We start from the raw sequence: 12,450 nt of genomic DNA, 5'->3' as shown, positions 1-12,450 counted from the left end.
CACGGTGTTTAAAAGAATTATGAATGCATGTTTTATATTTATATTAATATGTGGCTACTTGTCAACTAATATAATAATTATATGAATATATTCTATTCATTAAAAGTAATTATAATTCGTAGCCTATAATATAAATATAATAAATAAGTGCCAAAGGATAAGCAAATTTGTCTCTAACGTTTTTTCACTATAAACTGCTCATTTGGAACAGGGGGCGTGGCTTAAGTGCGTCTTTACTTGCAGCTGATTGGTCCAGAGTGGGTTTGCGATCTCTAACCCAGAATAAACCGGCTCAGAGCAGGCTAGTGTAGTGTAAGTTATCATGGTGATGAACACCGCTTAAAACCAATCCACCATCTTGAGCCCGAAAACCCAGAGTTTGCTCAAACTAATCTCGAACCAGCTTTGAGGAACAGGCCTCAGGTCAGCTCTGTTTCTTCAGGTTTTGTTGCACTACTAAGACGATCTTTGTGTGTTTTCAGAGGCCGAATGGACAGCGAGTGCAGAGCGATGGCGTCCGGAGACGGGACTGGCATGACTACGCCGTTATTAAGAGTGAAGCGGCGCGCTCAGGTACAGAACATGATTAAACACCACTTACAACAAACACACACCAGACATCATAATACATCGCAGTGTGGAAAACAGAATCCACACGGTAGGACAACAGTCAAGAAAGGCTTTGTGTGCCAAAATGTGTGATGTCAAAAAAAAGATAAACAAGGGGAAACGTGTTTTAATGAAGCGATATAGTGTAGGTAGGGCAGAATAAGATATGCTATTAATATTATTTCCTTTTGCAGGAGTATTATAATAGATCTGTTCTCTTTACATGCAACACCACAGACCTTTATCTCCCGAAGCACAAGACATAAGACGGAGACTCTTATTATTGGCACCCCTGGGAAATATGATCAAAGATGGCTGTGAAAATAATTCTGCATTGTTTCTCCTTTTGATATTTCCTTTAAAAAATTCACAAAAACCTAACCTTTCTTAGAAGGAGAAGAATGGAAAGTCGGGGGAAACACATTATGATATAAATGCTTTTCTCCAAAACGTGTGTCCACAATTACTGGCAATGTTTCATCAGTAAAATATCCCTGAAGTTTATTCCCATTAATATGTACGTTTTTAAGCACCCCAGGGTAGGAGCATGAAATTGTCCAGCTATGGTGGATTGTAAATATGAGGAACACACAGGCCAAATCCCCTGAATCATCATCACGATCAGTAAAACACACACTATAGATCTGATGTGCAGCAAAGATGGTTGAGCTTCACTAAAGAGAAGGCGGCTGAAGAAAAACAGCTGAAGCGTTTCCAGCATCTAGTCCCAGTCAACTAACGATGTTATGAATCTGTGTGTGTGTGTGTGTGTGTGTGTCAGGGGTGGATATTACCACCACCAGCAGCCAAATGCGGTGATTTTGAATTGTGGCGGTGAACTCGCTTCACCTACCGGCCACCATGGCGGATAAATAAAGCTAATAATAATAGATCCTGTTTCTCTTCTTTGTAAACTTTGATCGATGCATGCGAGTGCTGCCGTATGTTGAATATGAGCAGTCGTTTTCAACGTCATCACCTGCGTGTAGAGCCAGAAGACACGAATGAGAAGATCTGTCTCTGTGCACTCATCTGAAAGCACACACTCATCTCACAGCGCTCAGATTTTAAGACAAACTCACTCAAAAAGTATGCCAACACGTCCATTTTGATGAGTATTCTAGCAGACATAGTCTGAATATGCCTTAAAGAAGCACTGGGTAACTTTTGCTCTCGGGGTCCCCCTACAGTTTGGAAAAAATAATGTCCTCAGCTACTGTCGTAAGAGCTGTCATCCTACATCAGGGGACGCCGTCGCGCCTGCATTTGCTGACATGACAGCCCTGAACTAGTGATGCGCGGGTCGTCTCATAACCCGCGGACCCCGTATGTCTATTTAATGGTCGCGGGTGCGCGGCGGGTTGTAAAAATATATACAGTGGTGCGGTGCGGGCCAAATAACTTCATAAAAGCGTCCCGCGGGTCGGTGCAGCACTAACAGTTCCCCTGAACACTGCAGGAGGAGTTCACATGCAGGTGTTCTTCTGGCGGCGCGTGGGAAATGTCTTCATCAGGTACAGTCAGTGGCTTATGCTTCAGGATGTCATATGAATATCATTTCATGGGTTTTATTTTTTTCAAACGCCAAATAATCGCGATGCTCACGTTTACAAGCCAGCGTCATTATAGTAGTCTATTGGTTAGCGTTTTCCAGAATCTATATGATACTTCAGTTCAATGTTTGAGTGGTCGGTAATCACCGTAACAAGCAGGACAGCATCGGTCGGGCACGCCTCCTTCAGCTCACGCCGACGAGCAAACGCTGGTCACATGTTGATCCTCGTCCTGCCTTTAATCACAGCACTCTCTCGTTTCCTCTTATTGCTTTCCTCCAACAAAACCTTTTCTTTCTTATTTGTCTGTGCTGCTTCGGACATGACTATATTAGGCATAAAAAGCCAGACGTCCTAGGAAAAGGAAAGAATCACTAGTTTCACATATTCTGAATCACATATTATGACTATATTATCCGACGAACAAAGTTGGGCTGGCACGTCTAAATGTGAGGAAGTGTGTGTGTGTTGGTGGAAGTGACGTATATGCCGTAAAGCAGTCGAATTTTGTAGTTCTTTTTGTTCTCGGGTTACTACCCGAAACCCGAAGTTTAAAAGTACGATTAAAAACGATACAGACCCCATCAGGCTATGGCAGACGTGTCATTCAACCTATTGTAAGTCAATTTATCACCACAAGAGTCTTGAAAATATATAATGAAGGTTTAAAAGTTACCTAGTGCTGCTTTAAGAGAACGTTATACAGTCGAGAAACACGAGCATATCTCTGCATTAGGTGTTAAAGGAGCAGTCGCCTTTACTGCTGTCTGTTTAATGTCAAAAGATAAAGACATCACTCACTGCTCTGGATTGAATAGCTTTTGTAAGTTTAATAAGGATTAATCTTTCATTTAAACAGTTAAATATGCAGTTATTTTACATTTGATTACTTTATTCAGTTTCTGTCCCTTTCTGCAGGCCAGTAGACCTGTGCATGAGCTGTTATTAAATGTTGGCCTACACATGAGTGAGGTCGAGTTAAACATTTATTGCAATGTGCTAAATAAATATTTGCATAATTTGTTTATTTATTATTTGACATTTTTATATTAATTTATGCAATTGCAATGCCTTGATTTTTATTAAAGTTAGACATTCATAGCATTAGCCATAAATGCAATGGCACTAATGATTGGCATAATTTCTTTCGGCCTTGGTTTCCTCTTTTTCGGTTTCGGCCAAGAACGTTGATTTCGGAGCATCCCTGCTACCCCATGGGTGTGGGATAAAATGGGATAAAAAGGACCCCATGTCCACGGCTAAAAATCCCTCTGCATCTTTAATGTTGTGGCCTATTCTTTTGCTGGAGGTCCTGGACATCTTCAGATTCATGTAATCATGGAATGCCAGCAGATAAAAACTCAACAATCATCTTCATTAAAGAGCAGAAACTGAGTGATCTGACCAGTGCGGTCCGCTCTCGCTCATAATGCCGTCTCTGATTTATTTTTAATCATCTGATGATCAATAAAACGCAGCTCATATCTGTTGATTTCAGCGACGTGAACTCCATTAAATCTGCATATTGTGCGGGAACCGAAGCTCAGTTTTGCGGAGAGACATTTATGAGCCCAAGTGTAAATGAACTTGTTGATAAATCAGATAGCTTTGATTTACACACAGCGTGTGTGTGCATGTGCGTGTGTGCGCGCGCGCGTGTGTGTGTGTATGTGTGTGTGTGTGTGCGTGTGTATGTGTGTGTGCCGCTGAATCCGTATGGTAAAGCCACTGATAAACTGATGCCATTCTCTACTAATCCTCTAGAAGAGGAAGAGGAGGAAACCGTTCCTGATTACGCCAGAACAGCAGAACTCAGGATCAGCTCGTCTGAGCTCATTTTCTCAAAGGCAGAGAAAGGCAGAACTCGCTTTACACCGAATAACATTTTAGGCCACTTGGGGACAATATTCAGGCTTGGGGAACTCATATTAATGTTGACAAACCTCATAAAATGAAGATTTCATGCCATGGGACCTTTAAATAGTCTTATCTACATTGCCATTTGCTGAGCTACTTTTGATTTATTAATCCAAAATTTGGCAAACTCTGTGCCATTCCACGTCATACAGTAAATCCCATGTTTATGGCCGGATTCCCCGGTAACTGTGTGTGGTAACTGTGTTTATTATGGGATGTGTGTGTCAGGTGTGGGCGAGCAGGGCCGGCCGTACCCCCTGAGCGACTCGGACCGTGTGGATCAGGCCTACAGGGAGAACGGCTTCAACATATTCGTCAGCAACAAGATCGCCCTCAACAGATCCCTGCCGGACATCAGACACCCAAAGTAGGAGCGTTTCTCCTTCTTACTCCATATTAACCACACACACACACACACACACACACACACACACACACACACACAGCTGCTATCTGAACTGTGTAGAGCCCTACTAAGATAACAGGACAGTATTTTCTGAGATATATCACTTATCAAATACCTTTCATTCGCAGCACATCATCATCTACAGTTATGGGTAATAATGTCAGGACCATGGGCGTAGGAACCGGGGGACGTCCTACCCAAAATTAGCCTATAGCGCAGAAACATTTTGATGCTCAAATGATGTTGTAAATTATGAATGGGTCAAAGGCGTTTGCAAATCGGCCTGAATTTACTTGAATTAGTTTGGACTGCTCTCTCAGTAGCCGCGTTTCCATTACAGATCATTACTAAATGTCGATTAAAAAACAATTGCGCCATGACGGCCTTCCCATTAACCCGTCCCATCCTGATCAGTCAGTCCAAAAAGTATGCCACGTATTTTTGTAGGTTTGTGTGTCCCAGCCACCGCAATTTATTGTTAATGAAGGAGACATAGGCGTGTTATCCAAGCATTAATTAAAATGAAACGAGTGTTTGAACTTTCATGGAATTTCGTTTTTTTAGAAATGTGAACTGAATTTAGAAATGCTTTTGAAATTAAAAACTTAGCGTTTAATAAACAAAATACATTTTTGAAATGAAGACAGCGTTTGGAGTGGAGTGCGTGCAAAATAATCCCTTCTCTGAATCGACGGCCTTTGTGAGTCTACACAAATAAAGCCAGACAGTTTATAGTTTATAATTATGTCTTGCACAGTTTGTGAGTTATATCCGCTGTCATAAAGACAAACGTCCACCAGAATGTGCCAGTGCCTTCGTCGATCATGGGTTAAAGAAACGTAGCCTATTTAGTTAGGCAATGTTTGAATATTAGTCTATAATATTATTTTTTTTAATGTCATGTGTTGATTATGAAAAGTAAGCAGCATGAGTACGATAAGCTGTACATCATAAGATGCGCATATATCTGGAGACATGCGGAGTCGGGCATGATTTTGGTCACTTCATGGAGTATTGCTTTGAGGAGGACTTTCTTTAAAGTGAATTTCGTTTAGTGTTTCGATGAGCACGGATTTGTAGCCTGTTTACTTGAACTTTTTAGTTCTTAGGTAGTCTAATATCTACACTGTAAAAAAATATTTAGAAAATAAGTTCCCTGGTTGCCTTAAAATTTTGAGTTCATTGAAATTGAAATTTTGAGTTAAATCAATGAGCATTTTTTGAGATTCGAAAACCTTTATTAAAATATTATTAAAAGATTTTGTAAGCATATTGGGTAATTGTGTGTTTTATTTCTGATGATGCAGTGAAACATGCCAAATAGTGCTATTTTCATGATTTATCACATTTTTTATGTGGTTCAGATACAATAATATTTTGAGTTTCAATTTATTAAACAAATTTCCTTCATTGTATCTCAACTCAAATTTTCAATTGCAATAAACTCAAAATTTTAAGGCAACCAGGTTACTTATTTTTTTAAGTTAAACCAACAAAAAACAACCAATTTTTTTACAGTGTATGGTTTCAAAGGCAGCCTGAGTAAAGCTCTCTCTACGAGCCTGACGTGCGACGCCGCGCTGAGGGACTTATATGCGCATTAATCACAGTCTCACGCCAAGAGAAATATTGTAAGTTAGCCTACTGCATAATAAAATTAACACGCAGAATAACACAACATCACCGTACACATCTCTTAAAGGGGTACTTCAGCGCTGATGAGATGAATGTGTATTTAAACTGGGTCATTTATGGAGTAGAAATGTGAATCTGGTGCCTTCTAGACTAAGAAAAGACAGAAAACTCCAATATTTGTCTAATAATAATCAGATTGGATGATTTTGTTTATTTATTTGCTGTTTGTGATTCCATACGTTGTACCACGTCACCGTACTGTATGTTATTAGTATGGTCGTGGGATGGAGGTTTTGATCATAGTGGCCCTCCAATGTCAGTCATTCCTACGCCCTGGTCAGGACACTTCGAAATTGTGATTTATATATTCAGGCTCAGAAAAGCTGGGAAATTTCTGTTGTCGGTGCACATTTACTCAGCTCTAAATTATATTTTAGTAGAAATTAAACTCTTCTTGTACAGTAAATAGTGTTTCTGTTCAGGGTCATGTGATGATCTAGTCAGACAGAAGTGTAATATTTAATCTTGTATATTTCCCCTTTCCCTGTATTAGCACGGCATTAAATTATGCGAGTTTAAACCTCCTCACTGCGGTACATTTGTGAATACTGACCAATAGTTTTGATTCATCCACCGAATCAGCATGTCCTCCTCACATCGTACAACCCAGGAGTGAAAGAAACCAAACGAGAGACGGCAAAATCCACAGGAAATGATAAAGATTACAGCTTAACTTTCTAATAAAGCCCAGAGCGCAGTGAAGAATGGCTCGTTTTATCTCCAGAGAGGATCGTGTGTGTTCTTATATAGCCAGGGTCAGGGCCGTTTCTAGCCGGAAATCCTTATTTGTGCCCCTAATCAAAAATGTTTCCATTCATGATTCGGATCGCCAAAGTGTTCATGACTCGATTCATGAATCGATTCACTGACTCGTAACGGTTCGAAGCTTTGTTCTGAAATCGGCCATCACTATATAAGTCATTATTTAGTGTTTTCACACACTAACTCTATTCTGGCCTCTTCATCAATGATTGTCGAGCCGCTGTAGTGAGATGGGCTTTGTAACGACGTCTTTAGTGCCTTTATGGGTCTTGAGAGAGGAAATGACATTGGTGTCAATGAAGGCCTTTCTGAGCCATCGGATTTCAACACTAATATCTTCATCTGTGTGTGAAGATGAGCGGAGGTCTGACGGCTGGCCAATCACAGGAGGAATTAATCACAGAGTTTACATTTCTGGCTTAAGTAACCCGTAATTGTAAATGGCATCTAACATTACTCCAGTGTAAAATTCTGAGAGAGACGACCCACCCACTTTTTATTTGCTTCCGACACCAATGGGTTCATTCGTCAAAATGTATGAATGTGGGACTAAATTTGATGTATGCTTTTGAATAACTGGGCATATATTTTTCCTCCATCAAGCTGTAACGTTGTTTTGTGTGTGTGTGTGTGTGTGTGTGTGTGTGTGTGTGTGTGTGTGTGTGTGTGTCTGTGTGTGTGTGTCTGTGTGTGTGTGCGTGCAGCTGTAAGACGAAGCTGTATGCCGAAGATCTCCCCAACACCAGCATCATCATCCCCTTCCATAATGAGGGCTGGTCGTCTCTTCTGCGGACGGTCCACAGCGTCCTCAATCGCTCGCCGCCACAGCTCATCGCAGAGATCGTCCTCGTCGACGACTTCAGCGATAAAGGTACGAGACTTCAGCGATAAAGGTACGAGACTTCGGCGATAAAGGTACGAGACTTCGGCGATAAAGGTACGAGACTTCGGCGATAAAGGTACGAGACTTCGGCGATAAAGGTACGAGACTTCGGCGATAAAGGTACGAGACTTCGGCGATAAAGGTACGAGACTTCAGCTATAAAGGTACGAGACTTCAGCTATAAAGGTACGAGACTTCAGCTATAAAGGTACGAGACTTCGGCGATAAAGGTACGAGACTTCAGCGATAAAGGTACGAGACTTCGGCGATAAAGGTACGAGACTTCGGCGATAAAGGTACGAGACTTCAGCGATAAAGGTACGAGACTTCGGCGATAAAGGTACGAGACTTCGGCGAGAAAGGTACGAGACTTCGGCGATAAAGGTACGAGACTTCGGCTATAAAGGTACGAGACTTCAGCTATAAAGGTACGAGACTTCAGCGATAAAGGTACGAGACTTCAGCTATAAAGGTACGAGACTTCAGCTATAAAGGTACGAGACTTCGGCGATAAAGGTACGAGACTTCAGCGATAAAGGTACGAGACTTCAGCTATAAAGGTACGAGACTTCGGCGATAAAGGTACGAGACTTCAGCGATAAAGGTACGAGACTTCGGCGATAAAGGTACGAGACTTCGGCGAGAAAGGTACGAGACTTCGGCGAGAAAGGTACGAGACTTCGGCGATAAAGGTACGAGACTTCGGCTATAAAGGTACGAGACTTCGGCGATAAAGGTACGAGACTTCAGCGATAAAGGTACGAGACTTCGGCGATAAAGGTACGAGACTTCGGCGATAAAGGTACGAGACTTCGGCGATAAAGGTACGAGACTTCGGCGATAAAGGTACGAGACTTCGGCGATAAAGGTACGAGACTTCGGCGATAAAGGTACGAGACTTCGGTGCCAAAACAGGCTTATTGCGCAAAATCGCGCACACAATTATGTCAAAACACCGCCTTGGTGAGGGTTTCTTCAAGCATCTTGGAGATGTTGTAAAGTGAGAATGCTTTCAAAAATAATGCCATAAATAGATTTAATTTATCAATGAACACCTAATAACTAAATCAAATCAGTGTTTGGTAGGACTGTCAACAAATGTTATAAATTCGAATAGTTTTAAAAAACGAATTTCAAAGGTGAAAATTAATATTCAAATAAAAAAAAAAGTGACTATTCACCATTTCATGTCAAGGGAAAGCTCCATGTTTAGCAGAGCTCGCTCAGAGCGCTCAATATGCTGTAAAACTTACATTAATATTAATAATATTAGTTTCAATCGCTGATGAAGCCTGCTATATGAGGGACAAGAGTCACGACCTTACATCGCTTTCACAACACTCTCGATCAGCTCAGAGTTTGCTCATTTAAACCGTTATGAGCAGAAAGACGGAGGTCTGCGGTCTCTTGGCCATGTAATGGCAAAATAATTAACTCAGTCGCTTTACTGAATAAGACAAACATCATCAATATCTTTATAAAGGTTTATATCTTACAAGAAAGAGCCACAGTCAACAGGATGGCGCCAGCGTTAAGCACAGTAGTAGTACCGGTCAAGATAACTCGCAGTACCCGGATGAGTGGTGTGTGTTATCTGGAAATAACACACCGCTGGAATGAGCGATTGACCAATCAGAGTCAAGTATTTCACAGAGCCGTGTAATAATAAAAGTTAATATTTCAACTCAAGCTCAGATGAACTGTTAAATTCCCAATAAACAAACATGTGATATCATTAGTAACTGCACTTATTAACAAAACGATTCAAAACCACAGCAGTCGTATGATGACATGGAGTTGATGATCTATTTCCTCTAGTGCTTGTCTGGCCTGATGATAAATCGCTTCCCCATCTCCTGTTCTCAGCCAGTGTGGTGTCGTGGCACGGCAGATTTTAAGCTGGTGTTTTCGGCCAGATGATCCCGGTCTGTCCTGCGCTGCATCACATGATTGCATAAGCTCCGGATTGCTGTAATCCTCTGCCTATAGCTCAGATTTGACCGTTTGCTTGTTCTAATCAGACATAAATATGTTTCATTTCATCTCACGCGGATCATGATGCATTCAGGTTCCCGATACTCGAATCAGGACCGGCCCAGGCGGATTATAGATCGATTGGCTCACACACTTACACACGGTCAGCCCTTCATCTCAATGAGAGATTTGGGGACCAGAACCAGATCTCTCTCTCTGTCTGACGGTGAACATGGCTCATAACTTCAGTAATTCCTGCAGGATTCACACACACACCAAAACATGCGCACATAAAGCCGCCTCTCAAACAGCCGTACATATGAATTATGGCTTATTGCACATATTTGCTCACAAAATTGGCGAGTATTCAGTTACACACAGTCAGTTTTGGAGAAAAATAATAATATACTGTTAGTATATTTATGTTGTATTTGTCCTATTGCCATTTGTCCCTTTGTCCTATTGCTGTGGTTTACTGTTTGGTCATATTTCCGGCGATCATGTTAGTAAAGCTGGATAGCACAGCACTGGACCAGCCTTTCTTTTGTTGTAAAACCAAACCAGATGAATACGTTTAGTTTGTTTTATTGCCATTTGTGACTATAGGGCATCTGACATTACTGACATGGTTTATGGGGCATCCTAATTATGGAGAAAAAAACAAACAAACTATTTACGCTAATTAAATCAAATAAAACTTAATAAAACGCTGATTTCTGGAAATAACCTCCACAAAATCAGTCATTTTGATCTCACAAAAATCATGTATTTATCTATATTTACAGCTCTGAAAAAAATAAAACACCACTTAACATGGATTTCTCAGTGCTATGATCTATTATTATTTTCCAGATATACAGACAGACAGAGATCCTGGTGGGATTATTTTATTTATTTATTTTACTGCGTGATATATGTCTTACATTTCAATCATAATGTCTTAAAAAGTCTTGAGTTTGACTTGGTGAGACCTGCTGACACCCTGGCATCAGTCAGAGGCAGTGGTGGAGACTGAAAAGCGTACTCAAGTAGAAGTACTGTTACTTGACAAAAAATGTAGATCTAGTAGAGTAAAAGTACCGGTCCTAATTACTACTCAGAGTAGGAGAAAAAGAAGCCCTTTTAAAAGTACTCAAGAGCAGTGAGTATTATATATGAATGTTAGTCCATCTTATACCCTGATAATTAAAAATATAGCTTACTCGTTTATGGATGATTGTTTGTAAGAACAAAAAAACATGAGATCAACAGTATTTCAATATTTCTCCAAGTTTTATTTTTGACTGCAAGCACTAAAATACAGCCACACTGTAGAAAAGTCTGTCAACATAGGGCACAGTCTACTGTATAAATATGAAGGAATTTTCCGTATTTGTGTTTTACCTGTATTTTGAATTACACATTGCATTAGTTCGTGTTTTAACGGTTAATGGAAATGTATGTAAAATTACTGGATAATGTAGAAAATTACCAGTACATTTTCCGGTTTAATTTTTTACAGTGCATGTAATATTTGAGAAAGCAACCAATGATATTGTAGCATTTATGACAACTATTCTGCTTGCCGTTAATTAAAAAAGGTTACAAAGCGTTGTACTTTAAAGAGTTAGTTCACCCAAAAATGTAAATTCTGTAATTTATTTACCGACTGACAATTTTACAATTTTACGTAAAAAAAAATATTTCTTATATTTATTAAGTTATTTCTTTTCAAGACACATTTCTCTGTAAAAAATAATACACTTAATAAATCAGAATCGAGTAACTCACAGTTTTCATCACTGATTATTTTTGCTTGCAATTAAAAAATAAACCTGAATTTAAATATAAATCCGATGTTTTATGAAAGTTATTTGCTGTATACATGGACAACAATTTAAAATCGCCATGTGAGAACACATAACATTAAAATATGCTATTCAAGATGCAGTAAAATGTACTCAAGTAAAGTACACAGTTTTTAAACTACTTAAAAAAAAAAAAAAAGTAAAAATCCTTAGGAAAACCTACTCATTTACAGTAACGAGAGTTTACACCGCTGGTCAGCAGGCGTCACTGTGACCAAACGGGGGCATTTTGTGACCTTTTTTCTCTCTGGTGCGACTATATTTGGTTAGAGATCGCACTGGTGCCTCCACCCGACTGATAGGATCTGCCATTTCTGTTACATATGAGAAACCACAAACGAAATGAGCCGATCTCGATCACATGACATCGATACTACACAACACACTGCAAAAAATGCTCTTCTCACATCCAGATGTTTGGTCTGGAAACTCTCCATTGACGGCTCAATCAGAGGGGCGGATAAACGGCTGTCTGTCAAACTCCCTCTGCTCGCGATAGGATAGCGCTACACCAACCAGAGCAACGAAGGTGAAGCAGAGCTGACAGATTAAACATTCGCCGTATCCGGTCGGCTAAACTCCGAACACATCTTCCCTTCTTAAGAATGACTTCAGTGCCGTTCTTTGTTCTTTTCTCAGAGAAAAGCTTAACTCAAGTCTTCCAGAGTCGCGGTCAAAGCTGATTCGACAGACCGCCGCCGTTCGCCAGTTTCTGTGTTTACTAGAAGCACGCAAACGCAACTCGGCCGTCGTCATTATGGCCCCGCCCACCGACTCTATGCACGATGTGATTGGCCCAACAAG

At 40.4% G+C, this 12,450-nt stretch overlaps 1 protein-coding gene across 1 annotated transcript in view; it reads left to right on the top strand.

Annotated features, from left to right (window-relative positions):
* LOC137046762 (polypeptide N-acetylgalactosaminyltransferase 10-like) overlaps positions 1 to 12,450 on the top strand; it is a 50,982-nt gene that overhangs the window by 17,959 nt on the left and 20,573 nt on the right. Inside the window, exons 2-4 of the mRNA XM_067424156.1 lie at positions 483 to 573; positions 4,308 to 4,446; positions 7,647 to 7,813. Of these exons, the coding sequence (XP_067280257.1) occupies positions 483 to 573; positions 4,308 to 4,446; positions 7,647 to 7,813 (397 nt within the window). The remainder of the gene's footprint in view (positions 1 to 482; positions 574 to 4,307; positions 4,447 to 7,646; positions 7,814 to 12,450) is intronic.

This window comes from Pseudorasbora parva, chromosome 18 (assembly GCF_024679245.1).
Source record: "Pseudorasbora parva isolate DD20220531a chromosome 18, ASM2467924v1, whole genome shotgun sequence".
NCBI classification, from domain to species: domain Eukaryota; kingdom Metazoa; phylum Chordata; class Actinopteri; order Cypriniformes; family Gobionidae; genus Pseudorasbora; species Pseudorasbora parva.
This window is presented reverse-complemented; position numbering and strand designations above follow the sequence as displayed.